At 43.8% G+C, this 25,816-nt stretch overlaps 1 protein-coding gene across 2 annotated transcripts in view; it reads right to left on the bottom strand.

The window, feature by feature from the left end:
• Positions 1-25,816, bottom strand: part of EBF1 (EBF transcription factor 1) — a 317,562-nt gene that overhangs the window by 106,647 nt on the left and 185,099 nt on the right. The window contains exons 6-7 of one of the 2 annotated variants that reach the window (XM_034778464.1): positions 14,810-14,891; positions 5,166-5,283 (exon numbers count right to left, since the gene is read on the bottom strand). In XM_034778464.1, coding sequence (XP_034634355.1) covers positions 5,166-5,283; positions 14,810-14,891 — 200 coding nt within the window. Of the gene's footprint in view, positions 1-5,141; positions 5,284-14,809; positions 14,892-25,816 lie in introns of both variants that reach the window. The other variant, XM_034778463.1, reaches the window with a different exon arrangement.

The raw sequence follows: 25,816 nt of genomic DNA, 5'->3' as shown, positions 1-25,816 counted from the left end.
CTATTAAGCTGCATTCAAATGTTGGCATCTCTGTGAATATTTTAATACCATATAACTCTTAATAAAAGTGTCTGTACATGTGGTTCTATTTTTCACTTCCTGGCAAATAAATAATAAATAATAATATCTCAGATATAGCAGGTGCTGCCCCTCCTCCCAAGGGTTAGTCAGACAAACACCAACGTTTGCCTATTTAACCTCGGACCACTTCACACATTGCATTAGTCCCCATATTCGACTAGCAATTTTTGGATTAAAACCAGTTAAGGGTAAGGATAAATGTCATTTCTTTAAGCATGACCCCATTGCTCAGCGCATTAAAGTTTTCCTCATGGCATTTATTCCATTTCATTCTCCTATTTTATATTAACCGCTTAACTACTACGATACACACAAGCGGTGTGTTTTGCATGCAGTATTAAAGAATGCAGGGGTGAAAGGGTTAAAATGGAGTCGATACAGGAAGTTTCTTCATGTCATTCAAGTTCACGCCAGTTAAAAGAAGATCTAAGTGCTGTGGCCAAGTCATCTTTCTACAGCACAAGAATTAGGTCAGTAAGTCAGATCTCTGAATATCTTTTAGGAGGAATGAATTGATATGACAGTGACATCTAGCAAAATTTTAGATATGAAACGGCCCATCTATGTCTGTATCGTGTTCTTACAATCTGGGCAGTTACAACAAGGTTTAAAGGCCTTCAGAACCGAGGCTTCATCTTACAGATTGTCCTCTCAGAATGATTTATAAAGGAGGGTGGATGGCACCATATTGTGAACGTAAAACAGAAAGCAAGACACCAATTAAAAGCCTCAGCAAACCCTTCACACTCAGGTCTCCTACAGCCTTCAGTGGGAGATACGCTTGTATGAAGTCTCCAGGAATAAAGTCAGCAGGTATGTATCTGTATTGCTGAGCGGCTGATGGATTTTGAACTGGAAATACCGTTTTGTAAGAACAAGGCACTTGAACGTTATATTTCAGGGAATCCTGCCTTAAGCCACCAACAAAAAATGGTTATTTAACAGAGGTGGTATCTCAAGAAAGGCAGAGGAGAATTTGTATCAGTCTCTTTAGAGAGGAGGTTGCGTACTAAAGTTCCAAACCCGCAACTAATATCACCAGCACAAGGTCCCGCTAAAGTTACTAGGACGCTGCATAGGTGCAGTCACTATATTTTGAAGGCTAGGGAAGTTTCTGGCTTCATAAGCAGTCTATAAAAAGATCAGAAATATAACAACAGTGGCAGGGCATTGCATTAGACATCACAGCTGTCTTTGCTTCTATCTGCAGTTCTGAAATCAAGTCCTGTAGCTTGTCTGAAACATGAAAATGATATATTTCTTCTGTTGCTGCTGCTGCTGGTGAGACTGACATAGAACCAAGTCAGTCACCAATGAGCCTAATTCCTCAGTGATCTCACCACGGAGAAGGAGGAGGAGGGTGGAATGGGGAGGGAGAAGAAATAAAATTGGCCCTTAAAAAAAAAAAAAAAAGAGCATTTAAACTGCTTGTCAGTCGTCTGCCTGACAAGGCCACTTGAATGTATTCAGGAGTATTTGCATAAACGCTCACAGTGAGTTCACCGTAGCTGCTAGCGCTAATGGTACATAAAGTAATTTAGTCACTTCTCTTAGGCATCCTGTCAGAGTGATGAGCACCCCCTCTTTGCCTTGTTGCATATTAGATCATTAGATAATAAAGTGTTAGAGCATGCAAACTGACAGGGTCTCCGGCACGATCATTTTTTGAGGGCACTGTATTCTGCCAGAGAGGAAAAATAAGAGAGAGACTGATGCTGCAATTGGCTTTAAATTCAAGTAAATACACCCAGAGATTTGAAAAATTACTCTGAACCAAGGTAAAAGAGTTTATGCAAGAAACTCTGCAGAGATCTAGAGCCAAGAAACCTGAAAGAGTCCCTCCAGGCTTGCTTAAATGCTATCTCTTGCATACCCTTCCTTTTCCCCGCCTGTTTGGGTTTAGTCCTTTAAATTGTTTTGGAAAGGTTTTCCTTTTAAAATTACACCTTCAGATGAACTATAAACCAATATATATTATACCGATTTTGATCTATATTAGCTCTTCTCTATACATCTTACTGTATTTGTATAATTTAGAAAGGTCAACCATGTTAGCCCCATGGTTTACCATAAATATCAAACAAGCAAGAGTCCAACTATTTGTGAGTGAAAATGTGATAATTATTGCAAACCACAAATCACTGTGGCCTACCCTATTTATGAAATAATTAGCCTCTGCCTTTTGAAAAAAAGATATATTTATTTGAAAGATGAGCTTATTAACTCTCCAGGATCAAGGAGCATAGTGTGGGGATGTGAAACCATGATCTTGGTTTCTACTTATGTACAGAGAGATGAGTTGCTAAAAAGGAGCTTTCCTTTTACTGTCTGACCAGCAGGCTATAAATATAGATCTGTGTTGGAGATCCCAAAAATAATCCAGGCTACCTGCAAATGAGATGGTAAAACCCCAAGTGTGGAGACACAAGGCTCCTGAGTGGCTCAGAAGGTAAAACTTTCTGTCCGGTTTTGCTTTTCGGCTCCCAAAGTCTTTTTTAGGTGTCACACACACTGGAACTCAATGTTTAAAAGCAGCATTTGCCAAAACAGGTTTGTAAAGAAAATTGTAAGGTTAATAATGCCTCAGAAAACCAGCCAGCAAGCATCCCACCTCACCACCTTCTGCCCCCACTTCTCCACAAACAACATCAGGTATTCATCATTTGCTGACCAGATATTTGCATTTGGGTTCAAAATCTCTAGATAAGCGCCTGGGTACATTGGGTCAGAGGGGTATGATAGTACACTTCTTGCAATCCAAACCTCATGATCAGACAGAGCGCTGGGTCAGAGTAGCTGTGAGCAGCACAGCTAACGACTGGCAACCTGATATGGCCTGTATCATCCTCTCCCCCACTTGCCCAACACCCCCACAGAAGATGGGAGAGCCAAGGGTATTCTGCATGGACAAATCTGGGGAAGCCAGCCCAGGCCTTAGGACCAAGGATCCAGGAGCAGGAGCAAGAGGGACACATTTTGGGGAGGGAACTATGAGGGAAGCCTATTCCAATGGAGAGAGCTATAGACTGTTCCAGGAGTGGGGTTTAAGTTTTTGGTGGCTGCTCAAAACTTTGGTGGGTAGGCGCCCCATTTAACATGTATCGACCCTTGAGTTCGGTCAGATGTTTTGGACAACGTACAACAAAAGTACTAGCTAGTTTTGTTGCCATCCCATGCACATAAATATGCGTAGAGTTCAGTGGTTGGGGGAGACAAAGGTTTAGCTGAAAAAAGGTTAAATGTCTGGCATGTCTCAAGGAAGGAAGGGATCTTTTAGTGCAGTGGTCACCATTAATGAGAATTTGTCAACGGTGGCCAAATAATTTCATCCGAGAGGTACCCAGGAATTAGACTGGATTAGATAATCACTCCCCCCCCCCCAGGATTTAGCAGAGGAGATAATTGTGGTGATTATGTGGTGCCTGTTGGCAAATGTTGACATTTAATGGCAACCACTGGACCTGAGGGTTACCTGAAAATATAGGTATAATTTTATTATTTTCTTCTTTTTGCACACAGAGCAACTTAGCGAGTGGGAGTGGTAGATACATGACAAGGAGGTAGCATTGCAGTATGTGTGAAGACAAGAATAATTATAAGTATGAGGAAAAAAAAGTATAAACTTAATCACAGGTAGGTATTCAAAGGTCCTCACTGGAAAAAAAGTGTATCTAGCTTATTTCTAACAAAGCCAAAAAATAAGCAGGTTTTGAAAGACAAGAGTTTATGTTAAAAAGATTGCAAGGTTGAATAGAGTGACGTGTCCTTTGTAAGGCTCTGCCTCTTGCTAATTAATAAAAGCAGTTTGCACATTCCATACAAAAATCGAGCAAACATTATGACAGTGGTTTGTTTATTAGATTAGGTTGTTGGCAAGGATGAAAAAAAATTCTATAGGATGAAGCACAGCTGAAAATGGCTCATGACCTACATAAAAAGTTAGAGTTAAATAAATACAGATGTAAGTTATGTTTATATAATGAGAAACGCTGCTGAGCTAAGAATTTTAGGTTAGTAAGTGCGAACTACAACCCCAATTCTGCAACCACTTATCCATACCTTCAACTTTACTCACGCAAGCAGTCCCATTGACTTCAACATGGCTACACACGTGCATAAAGTTAAGCAGATGACTAAATTTTTTGCAGGATCGGAGCCCAAAAGAATGAGTAGAATAGAACTCTTTTTCATCAGCAATTCATCGAGTGGTGGAAAATGATATATTCTCCCATTATTATTATTTGTATTACTGTATGCAGTTTACATTTTTCCAAGTGGCATTCACTTTCCTTGAGACAAATTTTATCTGGTTTCTTCTAACTATTTGGCAGAATATAACCAATTACCCATGCAATCCATGGCACACACTTATGGCACAAACCAGTGCAAGGGACTGGGTGCATTCCACACCCACGACTGTCCATGGGAGCAAGTGCCTAATGTGATCAGGATTATATCCCACTTCAAAAGACAAGGGACAATTCTCCCAAGGGACCGGGGGGAATTCCCTTATGCTTTTTGTTTTGTTTTGTTCCATTTTTAGAAGCAGTCACCAATTTAGAGGACAAAGCAAAAACAAAACATTAATTAGGTCCAGAGTTTCAAAGCAGCTTAACTCTCATTTAAAAAAACTTAATGTAGTAGCCAGATTTTCTACAGAGCTCAGCACCCAGCAGCTACCAGAAATCTGGTCCCAATTGTGGGTGCCAAGTGCTTTTGAAACTCTACCCACCTCTTTTACATGCCAGGGGGAGCTGCGCCATTTTGAACACCTAACCCCAATTTTGGGAGCTGAGTGGAGGTGATCCCAAAAATGTAGACATTTTTCAGTAAAGCAAAGGGCAGATTTTTCATGAGAATTTTCTCAGGCTCCCCTGAAAACTCTAGTGCTCTGCTGCTTTGAAAATCCAAACCCAGTTTTTGGAGACTGATCTCTTAAAAATTTGGCCCGGAAGTTTGTTTCGACGACCGCAGGACAATTTGAAATGAAAAATGAGAGAGAAACCAAATAAATCCACATTTAAAGCAGCAATGTCAACCAACGAAAATGATATGCCTACCATGTTCCAGATAAGAAGGCGTACCTTCCGAGGGATCGAGCCGTCGAGCCCTCCGCCCGTGCTTGGAATTGTTGTGTACAAACATATTGTCCGACACCGCCAACACATGGCCGTCCACGTTGACTGTTGTCGACACCACAACCTGCGAGCACAAGAGCAAAACGGATCAACGTTTTGATATATTAAAAAAAAAAAGAGCACAGATTGTAATAAACTCAGTTAAATAAATAACAGCTGGGAGCTGCAGAAAATTTCATCGCTATTTCGCATAATAACTGGTGCTTATGCTGTACAAATCTAACAAGAGACGCTATTGATGAGTGAGTCTTTGGCAGAGAAACCTTTTGATGCAGCTTTAAGTCAAATTGCAGAGTTTGTAGCTGTGTGGCAGAAGGTACGCTGTTAACCATCATTTTAACAAGAAGATCTTTATTAAGAGTTTCTCCCCCCCCCCGCAAATACAAGGGCGTCTGTGTTTCACCCTAAATTATCCTTCAGTTTCTGTGCTGAAGTAGATAGCGCTGTTGACATTGCAAATGAGAATCGATTCAAAATAAAAGAAAACAAAAACACGTTTTGTGAAGTTGAGATGAGAGCAGCGTTCTCTTTCTCTCCCTGCCCCAATCTCCTCTTTTTTAGCCACAGTCACCAGGGATATCTGGACTTATCCCAAATTCTCCCACTCTGAGCTGCATTTCAGTGTGTCTGGGGACAGTCTCCACTTCAGAGAAAGACAGACCTAGTCACCCTTATTGCCATCTGCGTTATGCTCATGTCTAGGGATCCCAACCAAGACCAGGATCCACTGTCCTAGACACTATACAGACACAATCTGAGATAGATCCTGCCCAAAGGAGTTTCCAATCTGGATAGGTAAGACACAAAGTGTGGGAGGGGAAACTGAGGCATAAATAGGGAAAGTGACTTGCCCAAGGTCATACAGCTGGCTGGGAGCAGAACCCAGGTCACTCAGATCCCCACCATAATTCCAGGACCACACACTGCTTCTCTTACCCCGTTCCCCGCTCTGACCTCTATGTCCTACACTAATGAAGTTCAGCATTTCAGGGTTTGATTCCAGTTGAAGACAGGGCCCTGGGTAGACTGCCAGTTTTCCAAGAGCACACGTTGCCGTAGAGAACTTTGACTAAAACAATAAGAAGAAATGACCTACACTTCTCCTTATATTAAACAGGGAAAGGGATTAAAAACTGAAACCCACCGAGATATGTTTATTCATGCGACCTCTTACAACCAAATATAATAATTGTCTGTTAATTGCAGTTTCAGCTCCCACCTCATGCTTCGACATGTGAAACAGCAATCAGCGGCTCCGTTTAATCCACCTATTATGTTGACTAATTAACTTTGCTCGACAGTTTATTTCTTCCTCCATTATCAGCCCCTGTCAGCCGCAAGCACACTGCCGCACAGGGGGACCTCAGCCCTCTTGATTGATCACCGATAGATTGACATGCAGATTAATTTAATTAGAATCACCTCACTTGAGAAATGAAAGACAATGGCAAGGGGGCTAATAGATCTGCTCTTATAATGAGGCGAGCCTCCAGAGCCAGGGCAGAGGATTTCTGATTTATTTTGCTGAATTCCCCAGTCGCTCTGAAAGGCTCTTGCTTTAATTGTTCTTGGTTTTGAGAAGCTTTAGCCTCTGAAGAGGTGAAATGCTTTACAAGGATTGGCAAACATTGCTTCAACGCTCCCAGAAAGCGGCTACCTCTCAGCGTTGCTCGGATGGGGACACTTGAAGGATCACTTACAACAATTCAATGTCATCACTTGAATTGGATAAAGAAAATAAACTAAAAACTTTGCCATTCTACCTATTTCTCACCACCTATTAAACACTTAAAAATACAAAGCGAGTCAAGTGGCTAAACCATCTTTAGCCAAGCCAGGAAGCCTTTGTCTTTAAAAGGGGGAACACAACAGAACAGTTTGCATGTCAGGATTTCTGATCTAGTCCATCAGAACACCATTCTGCAATGGATTTTTTTTAAATACATATTATTAAAATACAGAATAAAGGATTCAACAGCTCTTACAGACAGTAATTTGGAAAAAAAAAAAAGACACCACCAAATATTGTAGGTAAATTCTTTTGAATTCAAACTAGTGGAGAAAAACATGCCAAAATGTAAAATTCCACAAGGATTTCAAATGGAATTTATCCTTTCCGCGCCTGGGGGGCAGAAGCAAGTTTTTGCTGTTTCCACTAAAATGTGACCCTACACTGAGTGGCACATAGTTTGCGAGAGTACAAATGAGATTGCAACCATTGCAAATTCTTTGGGACAAGGATTTTTGGGCAAATCCTCAGCTGACGTCACTTGTCCTAACGCCATTGACTTCTATACCAGTCTTCTGTGTTAGTCAGTAAAGTGCCAGGCACATTTAGGCTGATGTAGAAATATAATAAATAAAATAAATTATTAATAATAATAATAATAGTAATAATCATAGCAGCAGAAGAATTTGAATTTCCTAGAACATCAAAAGCTTGAAATATTTCCCCCACAACTTGGCCCCAATCCTGCAAATACTTATGCATGTGCTTCCTCTAAAGCATGTGTGTAGTCCCATTGAAGTCAATTAGGTTAAGCAAATGCTTAAAGTTAAGCATGTGTGCATTTCCAGGATCCAGAATTAAAAGTCTTCCTAAATTAAAAATAATACTAGGTTAGGGCCCAACCTGCAAAGACTTGCACACGTAAGTAACCTCTCTCACACAAGAACTCCTAACATGGGAGTAACTCTGTTCATAACAGTAGATCCAACAAGGTCAGTTACGGGATCAGGCCTTTGTAATATTTTTCCCTCAGGTTTTGGAACGTTTTGATTTACTGAACTGTACCTTCCTACCTACCTCTTGACCAGGGAGTTTGATTTACTGCACAGAGACCACATTGGAGTGGTTCTTTGGAGTCGTTAGCAGAAGAAACTATAAAAGGAATCACCATGAGAATCTGTTTCCAGTGTCAGGAAATGCAGAAAAAAGTGGTTATTCTGGGTGTCTGTCTAAAAAAAATGATTATTCATAGTGCACCTGTAAAAAGCAGCACACACGCTCTGCTTATTTCTTAAAATATACAATTTTATTAATGTAAGCACTCTGTTTTGCTAGGAATGTAAAAAGGATTTAGCACACACACATTAGCTAAATATTAATGCCATGACTATGTAGAGAGAAAAAATAGACTGTGTATTTGTTATGCACTGCAGAGATATACTGGGACTTTTTCAGGGCACATATAGGCTTATAAGGTTCACTTTGATTTTTAATCCAAAATACAACCCTTGTCTCATTTTGATTTTGAAATTATCAGGATGTGTTTAAGTTCAAGCACATGCTAAAACTAATCGTGGAGAAATCGTAAAATTCTGTGTGGGGTGGGGGGGAAATCAAACTAGATGTGGAGTGGACAGTGAGACATCCGCAGAACAGCGGCTTTAGCAGGAGGGAAAAGAAACACTACAGTTTAATAAATGATTAATGAGGTGCTGACATATTAATGTAAACATGGGGACAACCAGGCCTGCCAAATCTCCAACCTTTCCAAATTTTGTCAACAAAACACATTTTTAATTTGGGTCAGGCAAACACGGAAAATGATTTTGAGCTTTAGCTTCAACCCGTTGTAGATTTTTAATCTAAATCCTCTATCAACACTGGGGGAAACTGGGGAAAGAGTCCTCCCCCACATCCTTTTACAACTTTATTCAGCCAGCCACCAGTATCATTCACGCTATATTATATAATGACTCTGCAAAGTATTCTGCCTGCCGTTAAATAGCTCAGTTGTGAATGTTTTTGGGAGGTCAGTTAAAAAACCTTCTGAAACAAGAATGTTGGAGATCAAACTATTTATCCGGGTTTAGTACTGGGCCTGTTTATTTGTTATGGTGCATCACCTAATATATCAAAATTAAGCATCGCATAACTCCTCGTTTTTAGCCACAGCCCATTAAGCTTTGCTAACTGATTAATACATAACGTGTTCCTGGTGTTTTCAATTTTCTCCGTTTTCCTGGCAGTGCCCTGATATTTTGGTTTATACCCCAGACACCTCGTGGCAAAGGCTGCAAAAATTCAATGATGATAATTTCCAGGCTTGAGATGTCTCTTGCTGCCATTTGCTTTAGGCCTTTGGCTTTGGGATTCACTAATCTGATGGTATATCTCACTGCTCCAGCTTCCTAATGGATGTCATGACAAAAAGGGATGGGAAACATCCTTATTTTCATCACCAGTTGGAGACTGCTTTGTGCAGTCTGTTTCCGTGATTCAGGTAACTTAAATAGACCTTGATTCAAACAAGATACTTCAGACTGTGCCTAAAGTTAAGCAGGTATGTGCAATGCATTCAGGGAGATTACTCACATGCCTGAAGTTAGGCACATGCTTAAATACCTTGCTGAATTGGGGTCAGAGCTCACACTGCTGTTTTCCAAACTCCCCCTCCTCCTTATCCCTCTGGGGAGAGAACCTTGCATGTCCTAACTCCATTATCTGGGATTCGTGAAGCATCATTTTTGTCTCTTATGCAGATTTGCAGCAGGACACAAGTGGCTACCATTCAAACATGAGTGGCAGCATCTCATTAAGACAAGTTTGCAAGAGGTGGAGGTTGTGCTAAGCCCATCAGACAGTGCGGTAATGCGTTAGTGACTTTCTGGGTTTCCATAATAAATGCATGTTTGGGGGGTTTATGCTCTGACTCAGCCACAAAAGTTTCCTCCCTATTGAAACCCGACACGTGTCAGCTTGCGTGCAGTTTTATTATAACAGCAACAACAAAATACCCAGGTTGCCTGGGGTTTATTAATTACACAAGTAGACAAAAAGTGTTTTAGTTCTGTGTGTTTTTTTTAGGGCAGAGAACCACCACGGGGCAGCAGACCAAGAGGGTAGTGGGGGCTACTGCCCCCACAATGGGAATATTGAGGGGAGTGGATATAGCTGATGTAGAGGCAAGAGGGGGACCCAGCTATATCCCATCCCCATGCAGGGGGGGCAGGAGGGAGCAGAACCCAAAGCAGGGGTGGGGGAGCTGCAGCAGCACATCGGAGCAGGCCAGACCCCAGGGAGCAGGTAGGATTAGCTCTCTTCTCCCAGGCTTCTGTTATGTGGCCAGCGTATGGGGACCACACAGGAGTCACACAGTATATGCCTCCAGCCGGCCGGGAGAGGCGGTCACTTATGTGACTCCTCAGCCCAGCCCAATCCAGCCACCCTGGGTCCCTGTGGAGACACTCAGCTCAGGGGAGGGGCAGGAGCATGTGTGCCAGTTGCCAGGCTGGGGTGAGGCCTAGAGCTGGGGCGGGGACGGACGGGAGGGGGTGACAGCACACAGGTGCCAGCCACCGAGGGGGTAAGAGGGAGAAAACAGGGCACCAGCCACCGAGGGTGGCAGGGAGTACATGGCACCAGGTGCCAGCCACCAAGGAAATGCCGTAAGAACAGCCAGGATGCCCTCCCCGAGCTGCATCTCAGTCGCTCCCATCACTCTCCATCCTCTCCCCCTGCCCCCACCTTCACAGCAAGCTGCTCACCCGCCCCCATAATGCCATCGAATTACTATCTGTATTGCAGCAGCACTTAGGGTACGTCTACACACGCGAGGCCTGGCCGCGGCTGGCCTGGGTCAGCAGACTCGGGCTCCACACTCAGCTCCCCAAAACCAGCATACCCTCCGCCCCCTTCCCTTCACTTGTTAGCCATTTTGTGACTAAATGAGATAGGCTCTAGTTGAACCTTCCACAGTGAAGCCCACCGGGGAGGGAGAGAAAGAGGAAGGAAACTCTGCAAAGTTCATCCTCAGGTGGCATTAGCCTGGTGTACCTGGGCCTGTACTTTGCCACCACCACCTCCTGTTCCCCAACACAAGACAGGGCCAGAGCATGGCTGCATTCCAGCAATCCCCAATGATTCCTTGGGCTTGGGGCCTTTTCCAGGCAGACAATGGAGATCAGCCCCAAAGATGAACCAGTTCCCAGATGATACCAGGATCACGATGGAAAAAAGTGGCATGAAGTAAGGAAGGAGGAGTTATGTTGTGTGAACGAAACTCCTTCACTTCTGTGTGGAAAGGCGGAGAGCCACACAAACAGAGCCACATGGGACCATCTGGCCCCTCCCAGAAACGCCAGCTATCCAGCTATGAACAGGAGGAGGGATAGCTCAGTGGTTTGAGCATTGGCCTGCTAAACCCAGGGTTGTGAGTTCAATCCTTGAGGGGGCCACTTAGGGATCTGGGGCAAAATCAGTACTTGGTCCTGCTAGTGAAGGCAGGGGGCTGGACTCAATGACCTTTCAAGGTCCCTTCCAGTTCTAGGAGATAGGATATCTCCAATAATTTAAAAAAAAAAAAAAGACTTGAAATTGCCTTGATCTCCTCACTCTGACCCAAGCCTTTCAAGTTAGTGGGTGAGATCCTAGCCCCACTGAAGTCAATTGACTTCAAAGGGAGGTTTACACTGCAGCTGGGCGCGAGTCTCCCGGAGCGGGTAGCGCGGTACAAATAGCTGTGTAGACATTACAGTTCAGGCAGCAGCTCAGTCTCTCAAGCCCACCTAACCCCTGGGTCAGAGCTCAGTGGCTAGCCAGAGCGGCAACGGCCACACTGTGTGCTAGTGCGAATGCCTCTATCTCCCCAGGCTGGCTACCAGCTGCAGTGCAGACATACCCAAGGGGGCCAAGATTGCGCCCGTGAGCCAAAGGTGGATGCTCTGTACGACCACGCTGTGGTTTTGCTTGATACTTTTCTCCCCTAGAAGTGAAGAATGAAGCCTGTGTCTTCTACCCTCTACAGTGACCAGCCGCTTTAGTATAAGAAGTTTGTTGGTCTAATGCGAGAGCAACAAGTTCAAGAAGAAAACCCAGCTATTGCAAAAGAAAAAAAAAAGCACTGGCATTTAATGGATTTCTACAAGCTTTAATAGCTCACTGTATTAATGTATGAGCAGTGCTTTGCTCTGCTGAAAGTGATTAATTTCTTGAAAATGCTAAGGTCACGCTAATTGACATGACCTGTGTAATTAAGCAGTCTCTGTTTACACACTGAAAGCTCAACTGCTGTGAAGCTGGGTTTGCATGACAGAATGTCTTTACAAGTGAAGAGATCAACCACCTTTCTTATGCCCTACCTGCTCACCTACACAGGCTCCTGGTTGCTGTTCTGAGGGAACATGCAAAGGCATTACCATATGAAAATCAGCCCGTATCTTGGGGGAGTACGAAACTGGCAGTGCGTACATATCACGAGCCGTGTGCTTTGACAGGCCCCAGACCTGGCTGTTCATGCTAGATTGCCCTACTGGCGAGACCACCCTTGGAGAATACTTTTCCTCTTAGAGGAGAATCTATATTTTAATAAGTGGGAATAGCTCCCAGTGGCAGCACGGTATAGAGGATGGGCATGCAGCTGGATGTCAGGGACTCCTGGCATTCTAATCCCAGTTCTGACACTGACCGGGTGCATGACCTCGGCCAAGTCACTTCCCTTCCTGTATCCCAGCTGTACAGGAATAAATTATACTCACCTACCTTGTGGGGAACTACAGGGATTAACCTGTTAGCGTGCATACAGTAAAAGAAAGAGGCATTGAGTATTAAAATCACTCATACAATGTGTACCACTTACAACTAAGTGCTGCGGTGGCTGGAAGGGGACTCAGAACACCCTAAACTGCTTCACAGATGCTGGGCTTCTGCACAGATGGTCCTTGGCCCACTTCCAGCCTCAACTACCTTTCTCTGACCCCCATGGATTGCGGGACAAACCCCTCGCTGCTTCTGGGTGAAGATTAACCTCAACCCCTGAGGACAGTCCTGAGTAAGAAACCTCATGGAGCTTGCCTTCACTAAACTCCTGCATTGCTCCCAACGAGGGAGGGTCATTTCTCCACCTTACCGACCCTTGTAGGCAAAACACCCTCTGAACGATGACACGGGGGTCCTTTGGGCACATATTTCTCACCATTGCCAACACCCGGCTGGCTCCAGCATTGGGAGGTCTCGTGTAGACAATGCTCCCATGGCCAGTGACGTTTTTAATTTCATATCCTTATGGCCCTTCGTTTTCAGTTCTTATTTTGTTTTTTCCCGGGAATTTATCAGTTTTTATTACCACAAGCCACAACAACAAAAACAGGTGAAAATCAGTGCAAAAACTATTAATAATTTTTCTGGGTAAATACTGGGGTTTATTTTGGAGGACGGAAAGATGCGGGGGGAGGGCGCGGGGGAGTATTCAGTAGATTAATGCTTTGATTTCCATTCATCAATGTGGTTTGCTGCAGAACTAAAACAGAACTCAAAACACGCCACCTCGGAGTTGAAGAAAACAATATATCTCTAGACCCCAAATAAAACTTTTCATTTGAATAAACAGTTTACTGTTGTACACTTAGAACTATTAAGCTATAAATATTACATTTAATAATTGGGCCACACCATTTGTAGCACATACACTCAACTTCATCCTATTCTCCTGTTTTGTTTTGTTTTTTAAACTTTCAAATACTTCCTTGTGTTCCGAAACATATTCTGATACAGATTTTGGTTTTCTTCCCGTTTTACTGTGTCAAATCTTTAAACCGTTATCTGCGAGCAGCTTGAGATGTGTACGTGGCGGGCGTGAGATTCATCAGTACATTCAGATGCACACGCACTTCAGAGCTTGCCTGCCTGTTTGTTAGTCTAGCAGATACACACAATAAACATAGAGCCTTAGTTCAACAGGCAGTTTTGCATATACACACAGACTAATGTGTTATCGTAATACATCTATCTCAGGGAATGTATTGTATTTTCCCAATAAAACCAGTTAATTTTATACATTTGAATGATATAAAAGTAGGGTGAAAATCAGAAAAAAATGAATAAGACTTTTTGTATAACCTAGGAATTTTTTGGTAAAAATTGGTTTAAACTGAAAAGGAAGGAGCTTCCGTATCTTTTAGACTGGTACTGAGCATGGTTAAACAACACAATGGAAAAATATTGGTGGCTAGCTGGAGCTCTGTTCACCCCACCGCGCCCAGCCTATGTTTCCACGGGTGGGAGCTTACAATGGTAGGGAAGTATTTGCCAAAAACTCCCTAGTGAAGAAAGAGACAGTGGGAGTTTTGCCTGAGTGAGGACTGCGCCAGTATAAAATGAATGCAATCTTTCAAAAAATTTAAAAAAATCTTTCAAACTGCAGCAAATGACTCCCCAAGGGGAGCTTGTTTAGATTTTCAGCATAACCATATATCTGTTTTGATGACAAGATTTCCCCCACTAATAAATATTGTTTGCTCACTTAAAATCTTTACATGAAGGCACAGTTGGGTCTTAAGGCAGAGCAGGATACCCTAGAGAGAAGCAACCATGTGATTCAACAGAGAAACAATACAAGGTCACTTCTATTTCTTCCCTTCACAGTTTTACTTCCTCTGGGGATGGCATCATCTTCAAGTCTTCTCTTGCCCAGAGCATGAAAATCCAAGAACTTCCTACTAATTTCTGCTATCATTGGGAATCCGAAAAATGGAGATCAGTATAGTAAATTTCAGCATCTTCCAGTTAATTCCCAGCTTAGTTTGGGTCAAATTATTTCTACCCCACCAGTTGATTATTTTTAAAGGAGGAAGCATGACATACTGACCTGGAATCTCCGCATGTCCCGGGGGTTTCCGGCATTTTTTAGGCAATTTTGGTTACATTTGAGAAAAAATTTCAAGAAGAACCTGTAGAGAAAAGAGACACTGCCATTAGCCTCTCAGATGCATGCAGCGTGTAGCACCATGCCCTTTCCTTTGTCTGATCCAACGAATCCTTACTCCAAGTATCAGAGTAGCAGCCGTGTTAGTCTGTATCCGCAAAAAGAAGAACAGGAGTACTTGTGGCACCTTAGAGACTAACAAATTTATTAGAGCATAGCTATATGCATCCGAAGAAGTGGGCTGTAGTCCACGAAAGCTTATGCTCTAATAAATTTGTTAGTCTCTAAGGTGCCACAAGTACTCCTGTTCTTCTTTTTACTCCAAGTAACAATCCTTACTCACACAAGGACTTCTCACATGGCCTCCAACCAGCAAAGCACTTCAGCATGTGCTAAAAATGACACGTGCTTAAGGACTTTGCTTTGTCACAGCCATACAGGTTTGCAGAATTGGTCCCTATGTCACTTTAAATGGCTCGTGTCACAGAATCATGCTGTCTTCCACAGCAATCAGGAAGTTAAAGAGACAGTTTCAGTACAGCAAAGAGAAAACAGAAGAATGCTGGCCAAGAAAACGTCTTTGCATATAAGAGGTTTCATCTCACAAGTTCATGTGTAGCGTGTAAACCTCAATTTGATGCAAACATTTTAAAGCGTTCTGCACAATCTGAATCTTGATCCAACAATTAAACCAAATTTGTCAACAAAATTAAAGCTGGTTCATGACAATTTGCATAAATGAATGAACAAAACACTGCGGGGGTGAGGGGAAGTCTTGATTAAAAGGCTGATCTCATGGAAGAAATGAAATGACTGCCCAGACCTATATGTAGCTTTAAGAAGAGACACTGCATTTTACAAGCCCCAAAAAAGCAAACATTTTACTGAAAATATTTTCTTCACTGTTATGCACCAATGGACCGTAAACCCATAAAGACAAGTCGATGAATAATAGTGGGTCTCATATTCCTGGCTCCCTCCTCACGAGCCGGGGTTTATCAGCCTTTTGTCCAAAACAAACTACAGCCAGGGCTCTACTAAAGAGAACTGTGTAAAATTAAATCCTGCACCAAGCTTTAAAACCAGGCACAACCAGACAGAGCATGATTATATCGGCAAGAGCTGTTGATTAACCAGGCAGAGGCTAATTTACTCTGTCTCCACTTATAATGAGGCATCAGGGGATGATTGTTTGTTATTGTTTTACTTAAAATCAGAAAGTTAGTTTTTTTCAAGCATCCATCCTGATCCCCGGTGAGAACCCACCGTGGCCACTAAGTGGCATAATTTGCATATGCCGAAATCAAGAAGGGCAAAACTGGGCTCGTTGCATGGAAACATTTCACAGCTCCATTTTGCGGGTTGGTATTCTGTGATGCTGCTCCGCTGAGGAACTGCATCCTAAAGAGGCCTGTTTGACTGTTGTGCCAGCTCCTTCACGCTATAAAAATCATATTAGACAATGGCCGTGGTGACAAATTTAAACTTCAAGGGGCTACTCTCATTCAAGGAAACCAAAGAGACCAACCGATATAAAACCATAAGGAGCCATAAGACACTTTCAACGGCGGATGGCAAGGGCGCTGTTTGTTTACGCTCAATTAAAGAGGGGGATAAGCCATTGCATTTTCTCATCAAGTAGGTCTGGATATTCAATAACCGAAAGTTGGTGCTATTTGTCGTGTGTGTGTCTTTTTAAGCCTCTAATGGCCAGCTGTGACAGCCTGACTCCGATTGTGTAGAAGGAGCTGTCAGCACAAAGCCCGGCATCTTGAATCCAGACAACTGCTTGCCACCAGTCGAAGGTCTGTACTCGTGCCAGAATGGATTTTGAGAGACAAGCAAATAGGGCATTAATTCCGCCAAAGAAAAACGAAATGCAGGGAGAGTTCAGGATCTTACACTTCAGATGATGGCTTTCCTGTCAACAGCCCATCATTTAGCTCGTGAGCTATGAAGGGCACGGACATCAGATCCCCTTGCCCTAAGCTGGCCCTGTCATGCGGAATGCTGGCAGAATAGCGAGACCACCCCTCTGCGAGAGATTGCTGGCTGAAATAAAAATCCTGGCCATCTGTTGGGAGGCAAAGACGTCCCTGTCAACTGGTGCCTGGAGCCTCAAACAGGCCCTTATGTGGCAAAGTCTCTCAGAACTGCTTATTCTTTAGGGAAAAGTCTGCTCTGCCCCAGGGGTTTACTAGAGAATTCTTCAGAGTTTTCCAGAATGTAGGAGCCAAGCAGCTGACCACTTTGGCTTGAACTTCCCTAAAGGAAAATATTACCGGGAAGGGAGGGTGGGAGATGTAACAGTTAAAAATATCTGCACTGAAAGATGGAGTCAAACGTGCCATGCAAATGTAGAAAACATTGATCATGTTAACATTGCATGGCATGTGTAAACACTGGGGGCGTGTGTGTGTGTGCGCTCGCACGGTGATCAACTCAAAAGCCCCCCCAGAATAGGCAAAGCTCTTAACGGAGCCCTCTTTATCAAAACTCTAAGCTTTTCCTCTGCTTAACAAGCTATGTCATTCTCTTGTTTTATAGGCTGGCGCCAGATCAAAAGCACCGAACACCTACATGAAATACAACAGCTGGTCTCTGGGGTCTGCAAAGTCTAATTCAAAAGCTCCACAATTGTACCATAGTGACATGGGTGCATCTCTCCTTTTCATCCACAGAAGCTGACGAAGAATTGAGGCCTATTTATTTAGTTCTATCAAACCCCCCAAAATTGGTGAATTCTGTAAACTCTAGGAAAGGAATTTTTTTTTTTTTTTTAAGCCACAGCATTTTGGAGAGGAATTTTCAAGACACAGAGCTTGCCCCTTATAATTTCTCTTACTTTGTTTTAAAAAGAAATCAGCTGATAAAATACTCTATCCCATCTTGAATTCTTATTCTACCGAGACACAAACCAAAATATGGGCTGAAGAATGTCTCAGAAAGCACCAACGAAAGCAGGCTCGGTGGCCATGTGCATCATGTTTTGCCCTAACCCGTGAGAGACCTGGGTTTGATTCCTGGCAAGCAGAGTACCTCGCGTCCTGTTCTGCACAAATCTCTGTGATCCGCTTCAGTTGGGTCGCACAGGTGACATGGAGGGAAGAATCTGACCCAGTGTTAGCTGGCTCTGAAGGGAGACCCACTTTTGGCTGGAAACCAGGGGGCTAGAATACCACTGCCTATCATGCTGACAAATACTCTCTCACTGTTTCCTTGTACTCCCCGGTGTTTCTGTATCCATCTGTTGTCCCTTGTCCTATTCTTAGATTTTAAGCCCGTTGGGGCAGAGACTGGTTTTGTTCTGTGGTTTGTACAGCGCCTGGCACAATGGGGTCCCAGGCCACAACTGAAACTCTAGGCACTACAATAATACAAACAAATAATAATAATACAGAAACAGGGGACTCAGAGGCCACGTGAGTATACAGGATGGCTTAACTCAAGAGCATTATCTTAGACTAGGTCCATACTACCCGCCCGATTCGGCGGGTAGAGATCGATCTTCTGGGATCGATTTATCGTGTCTCATCTGGACGAGATAAATCGATCCCAGAAGCGCTCCCCCGTCGACTGCGGAACTTCTGCTCGCTGAGAGGAGGAAGCGCTGTCGACGGGGGAGCTTGCCTGCGCCGCATGGACCCGCAGTAAGTAAAACTTAGTTCGATCTAGGAAACGTCGACTTCAGCTACGCTATTCTCGTCGCTGAAGTTGCGTTTCCTAGATCGATCCCCCGCCCCAGCGTGGACCAGCCCTTAGGATTGTTAGCTCTGCTGCATTGTTCGCCTTGAGCCCCATTCCACCACCTTTCGCTGCAAGTCATCCCATTACAACAGGTCAGACTAGCCCAGGAGTAACGCTGGTAAAATTGGGCTCATTATAAATAGGGTGACCATATGTCCCGTTTTTAAAGGGACAGTCCCGTTTTTTGGGACTTTTTCTTATATAGGCGCCTATTATCCCCCACCCTGTGTCCCGTTTTTTCACAGTTGCTGTCTGGTCACCCTAATTATAAACATAACTTGCATGTGCATTTGTTTACATCTAACTTCTTAATATCGGGTTATTTTTTCAGAGCTAACTTTTCCCCCATATGATGGGGGGAAATAGTATCCACGCTAACTGTTGAAGTCTGAAATTTGCTCACTAGGTGAAATAGACGTGCAATGCACAGGAGTGCTGATAAAAGCCTGAACTTTTATTTCTGAGTCCCAGTTACTTGACGTGGGTCAGGTTTGCCAAAGGCTAGTATCCCTGCCGGGGGGGCTGGAACAATTTTTATAGTGGGGGTGCTGCTGATGGAAACCATGCATTTGGTGTTTGTTATTCAAGCACCCCTAGTTCCAGCACCACTGTACTCCTGTCATGTGACAAAAGTCAGCACCCCATGATTTCTGTGCCTACTGCGACATCTGCTTTGGGTGTTTTACAATCAAACAAAACACACCGGCTAGCCCCTCCCACCCGACCCACACACACAGATTAATAGAGCCAATGAATGAAACACACTGTGCCTGACCCCGCTGTAGAGTGCAGCTGTGGTACACGCCCCCTCTAGGTCTCTGGCACTGCGCTACGTGTACCCCCAATGCAGACATATTGCACACTGCCCGTCAATACCTGCACCCTTCAGGTAACACAGAACTGCTATACGAGGGCTGTACTAGGGCTGCCAGAAACTAAGTGGTGCACATGCCCTAGATGCAATCCAACAGTGATTAACACAACAGTCCCCAGCCAAGCCCCTACGGGCCGTCCAGTGCAATAGTACAAAGGGGTGGTCCTCGGGCCAAGTACCAGTGATAGCCCCTTGTGGTCACTGCTCTTCTGGAGGCAATCACACTGGCCTGCAGATTCCCTGAGCACTCTTCAGCCCTTGTGCCTCATTGGGGTCCGTCTAGACAGTCCCCTTCTTTGCAGACCACTCCCGGGTCTGCCTTTTTGCAGTGGTTGCTGCCCCCCTGCCAGTAACAGCCTGCGTCATTGCCCAGCTCTCAGCCTCTCTCCCCCAGCTCCCGGGATGCCCGTACTTCACTCTGCAATGATTTCCCAGGTTGCTGCCTCCTGTTCCCGAATCCTTTCTGAGCCTGATCCTCGCGGACCACCTTCCTGTGCCGGAGGGGACCCCTCTCATGGCCAGATGTCACAGTGGAGGCTAGCAGAATGCCTCCAAAATGAGCCAAAGCAAAAGATATGTCTAGCATGGAGGTCAAGGTAGAGGCTCGAACCCGATATGACAGATGGAAGTACAATTCTGCTTCTTATTGGGGGTCTGCCCATAACTATCATCTCTGTCCCTCCGTGGTCATGGCCAACGTGTCCTCAGAAAATAACTTTCTGCACTGGTTTGTGCAGATGCTGAGCTGAATCCACCACCCAGCGTCTACATTAGCTGATGATGGTGATGTGCGTTATCAGCCGTAGGCTGACTACTTTTGTCAATATACAAACATGTCAATAGCATTCTGGGTGTCCCTGGGAAAACATAGCCTGTGTCCTCCATGGCTTTGTTCAGAGGTCGTCTATTCCTCCTGCCGGACTGCCCCTTGGGTGTGGTTATGATAAGCCTGGGTCTGGGTAATATAGCTGTTATCTAGAGAAGCTGCCACCCACTTTTTCAGTGAATTGAAGCTGAAGACCTTTGCACTGTCTGATCGAGTCAGACCTCCCAAACTCGTGGCTTCCCTCCAAAACTGAACATACTCCGGGATTTTGAAATCTAGACATGTCTCCTTGACTTTCCTCCTCCAGTAGCACTAGTGTTTCATGGTCTTAGTCAAACCTTTCGGATCTATACAAAGCCTCAACTGCTTTGGGTTTACTAGCGACAATACAGTAAATCCAGTCAGCTGGTGCCTGAATTCATGCAAGAACATCTTATTTTATCATTTTATTAAGTACAACTTTCACTTTCTCCCTCCGCTTTCGGGACATTATTTGGTGCGTGCATATTTGGCAGCAGACTGGGATCTTTACAAGTACAATGTACTATATCTTTAATGCATCCCAGTTCCTTAAATACTTTGGATTCTTTCAGAGGACATTTTGCCTCTTGCTCAGAAGACAACCTGCTTGATCAGATGCATTTGCAGACTGCTCTTCAACCAAGCACACATGGGACATCCCACTCTGCCTTCCAAACCCCGCAGAGTGACGTCTGTCCTTGAACAGACACCCCAGAGTGGTTTTGCCACGTAGGCTCATTTTTTGCTCACTATAGGAAACAATATTTTTTATTTTAGCATTGCAGTCGCTAATCCATCTGTAAGTGATAACCTTCTCTGGACCTAAAGATCAATTATACTACCGATAATTAGATCTCCAATTAGTCTAGATACAGCTTTTTCACGCAGGTTTGTAATATTATTGTCAATGGCCTCACCTGACAGCTTGGTTTTCTATGTATGCCTTTCTCGGTTTTGCATGCATCAAGTTATTCTTGACATTTTTTCAGTGACGTTGTCTAGCTGTTTGCAAATCCCCCCCATGCTCCCCTTGGAATCAACTGTAGCTTCTCAATGCCTCTGAGCTTGCAAATCACAACATGATGGAGGATTTCACCCTTGCAGCTTTCTTTGCAAGACCATTTAACTTCCAGAAATATTAGAACTGTTGCAATCATCTCTTCCAGCCATATGCTAGGTTGCCTCTGAGCTTGAGGTGGCTTCATTTGCTCCAGTTTTGCCAGTGATTTAGTTTACTTCTGACACCATGTATTATAGGTGTGATACACAGGGCTGCTGGAAAGGAAGTGTTACTTCTTTGCTGCTCCTAGCGCACTGACAAGGATCAGGGTTCTGAAAGGTTAACACCGCTGTCGCATGGCAGGGGTCGGTATTCAATGATTCCAGTGGCTACTCTCACACTTGAGATTCAATATTACAAGGCCAAATTCTATTCTCAGGTACACATGAGGAACTCCCATAGGGTCGGACTATACTGCAGGAACGTCCGTTCAAGGGGAGCTGCATGCAAGATGCAGCGTCAGTCCTCGTCTCAACGCAACAATAGGCCCACAGTCAGCTTCATGCATCTATGGTAAGAATTTGGCTCTGGATTAAGAAAAACCCACTCTGAAGAAGTTCCCCAAAGGCCTCAAGCATGAAATAAACCATCCTAAACCCATATTTACATTTTAGAAGACAGAACTGAAGGGCAAACGCAGCAAAACAGTTCATTAGGTAACAGCTTGTACATCATTAATTATTATGCAAAACATTGTTAGAGATCCAGGCGGCACAGACTGACTTTCCCAACCCCTGGAAAATCACGTTTGGATGTTTCTATCAGTCCCCGCAATGCCGACAGTCGCAGAACAACAACAAAAATAGACATAACGTAAGGCATAAAAAAAAACCCTGTTTACACCCTTAGTGTCTGTTGAAGCTATTTTAAGAGTAGACGCAAGGCACGGTCACAAGAACGTAGGCTCTCGTCCTGGCCTCTGGCTGTGGCGTATCTGAATACAGACTGCATTTGCAGCCAGCACTGCACCCTTGTCCTTTGAAAGGAGCCTGGGCGCTTCAGAGGAAGCTGCATTTTGCACAGTATCTTGCGCCCAAGGGGAATACTCTACTGATGCCTACAGGCATCTGATTCATGGCGAGTTGGACTTTACTCCTCAAGCGATCCCATCAGGATGACTCACCGGTAGAGCCGGTCAGAGAATGATTTTTATTCCCCCAGGTTGAAAACAAAGAAAACTATTATTTTGTCAAAAGTTTTCAATTTTCAGCAAAAATCAAAAAACAAAACCAAAGTTCAGCCAAAACTGGAACAGTCTGGTTCAGAAATGCCACTGCATTGCCTCATGCTCCGACTGTCCTCTACAGGTTGGCCTCCTTCATCGGACTACACCTCCCATAATGCACTTCTCCCCAGCCTTGTCCCCCCCAGGTCCCCTCCTTTCCTTTGTCCTTCCATCCAGTTGATTCCCTCCTAACTAAACCCCACCCTTAGCCATTTGCTGACCATCCCATTGTCCACTTTGTGGGTTATATCCCTTTATCTGTCTTTTCTATTTATACTGCAAGGTCTTCGGGACTGTCTGTTATCCTGTTTTTGTACAGGACTGCTAAGCCCAGTAGGGTCCGATTGTTGGTTGGCCCGTGATACAAATAAACAAAAGAATAGTAATATGCAAAGGAACTGACCAGGGGCTCTTGCATGCCAACATGAGGAGGGTTATAAATTAAAACTAAACTTTCTTTTAAAAATAAAATAAGATCCGAATGGGAAGCAAGACACATCTCTCCATCACGGCCCAGAGGGAGATTTAAGAGAATTCAAACACGGAGGGCTAGCAGTAGGACTTTCTTTGCCATTGCCACAATAAATATGTCTGTTGAAGGGGAAAACATCGTTGGAAAGGGAAGACCTGCATTCCTGATGCGGAAGAAAAGCTTGTTTGTTCCCAGTACATTGGAGAAATTGTTCGAGAACAGTTCATCCATGTGAAAATATGACAGCTGTAAGGCTGCCAATCTCAGCGAGACCTGTGGCCATCCAGTGAGTGAGTGCTGCTTGCACAACTTAAACCTGTCAGAGGCCAAACAAAACGTGCCCAAGGTTTCAGCGCAGGGCAATACTGGACTCTGGGATTAGAGGCTGTCAAACAGGGTTTTCTATGTGTCCGTCTCTCTGTAAAATGAGTAAAACCTCCAAAATACGAATATTGATGTAATACCTTGCAACTGGCCAGCAGATGAAAGAATTTCAGGGCCATTTTGCAGGAAAACTCCAATGCAGCACGGTATTTAAGCATGCATATAACCCAAAGCACATGAGTAGCCCTACTGACGCCAATGGGAGTACTCCCGTGCTTAAATACCCTGCTGAACCAGGGCCATTATGAGCTGAATCACCTCCTCCTGTGCTAAAACCATGGGAAGGAGCGCAGGGAAGGAGCTGCAGTCCAAAGGCAATAGTAGCGGAAAATATCAAGCAGACAAGAGCAAGTTATTTCATTTCTAGTGCAAACCAGGCACTTCCTACCAATTTGACACTAGGCACCAGTCCCCTTGCACACACCACAAAGCAACACCAGAACAGACACCTGGGCCACTTGATCCACTTATTCAAGTTTCTCTGTCTCCTTTTCAGTGCACCACCTCCCCTTCTCCATCAGTCACCTCCACCATGTCTTGCTGTCAATCACAGTCCTTCCTAGTGCCCTAATGTCAACCAGACAAAGGATACCTACATTGAATTATTCAAATGAAAACCAACCAATGTGACTATTGCCATTTAATATTAACCACGGCCTTTTGTGCACAAATCGAACATCTACGGGGCATACGTGAGGATAGCAGAGTGAAACTCTAGTATTAAAAAAACTCCACAATTGCTGCTGATAACTTCAGGAGAAAGAAGAAAAACACACTATGTATTTAAAGACCTGTAATTTCCATTTAAACCCAAATCCAGCATTGCACCATTTTCCGTGTACACATTAGAGGCCACATCAGGTACCCTGATCACAAAAGAAAAAATTGAAGGCTTATAGCAATATTTAGCAGCATGAGACTGTGCATGGAAATCAAATACAGGCATGGGGGAAACCACCTATTACCCACATGTTCACAGCTGGATTTTTAGTCAATAAACAGCAGTAGCCACCTTTTGTGGCATTTTTACAACTGGAAATTTATTCTACAGAAGAGCAATTAAACATTGCAGTCAGCCCCGCCACCTCTCCCCCAAATGTAACCACTCTTCATTTGTCAAACTACCTTCATTAAAAATAAATAACTAAAAAGGACCCAATCTTCCTCTTCCTGATTTCAACATTCTCAGTGGTTCTAAGGGCACCAGATCAGATCCACAGTTTGCATTACAGAATGCAAAACTATTTATTAAGCGCAACCCAGCAACAAAATTATGGGAACAACTTTCCTTTTACCGAAAAAAAAAAATGCATCTTCCAGCTGAAGTCCAGAAAAGGTCCCTGAGATGTGATCGGACATGACTTGTGAGCCTCTCACAGCAGGGCCCTGATTACTGACAGATCCTATTGGTGCTGCCATAATAATGCAGACAGAATAGACGGGTATTTTTGTGAACCTGTTCTGAATTCCAGAGCTGGCGCAGGAAGCATTTTGCTGCTGTGGGTATAATAAATACTTCAGCATTGCAAATAGTTGGAGAAGAACCCGTATAATCACCGAATCACAAGTTAGAACTGCCCAAAGGCAGCCTTAAATTACTCACTGCTTGCTTCACCGAACGTTTCAAGTTGGTTTTCCGTAGGTCTGTGTGCTCTGTGCGGCGAAGTACAGTATAGTATAGCTATTTTTCATCTTCTACATTCTTCAGCTCTCCAATACCAAGTGTTCTAATGCATCATAGAAATTTAGGCTTCTTTGGAAAAGTGTGCTTTGAATTTTCCCTCCCAAGTGAGTTAAAATCCCAGAGAGCGTTTCAGTCTTTCATTATGAATAGAATGAGGCCACAGAATATTCGCCCGGCACCAAAAGACAACAGTGCAAAATACGGCAAAATATAAAAATAAAAACATTGCAAAATAATTCAGAGACAGGTCTGAAGCCTCTCTTTTCCCTGTTTTAATTTTTCCCCTGGGGACTGGCTTTTCAATAATTCTTCTCAAACGGGTGAAAAAGTTATTCAGTGATTGCTGGGGACTGAATATTTCTATACGCTCCCATTTGCACAGCATTCCATTTATCCGCAATGTTTATTGCAATCCAACTGGAACTAAATACCTAAAACAAACAAAAGGTTTGCAGGGTTTTACACCATCTGTGCACCAAGTATCCAAAGGTTCACTTAGAATACCGAGGTGCAATGGATACTGTACATATGTACACACACACACACAATGTAGGCATAAAGGGAGGGTGTATCCAGCTACACATACACAGATACACAACTGCTGTTGTTACTTTACTCTTTGCAGATAACGAAGTCTTAAGCTCTGTTTTTCTTTAA

Source organism: Trachemys scripta, chromosome 8 (assembly GCF_013100865.1).
Source record: "Trachemys scripta elegans isolate TJP31775 chromosome 8, CAS_Tse_1.0, whole genome shotgun sequence".
Taxonomy (NCBI): Eukaryota; Metazoa; Chordata; order Testudines; family Emydidae; genus Trachemys; species Trachemys scripta.
Note: the sequence above shows the minus strand (reverse complement) of the source record. Positions and strands in the feature narration are given on the sequence as shown.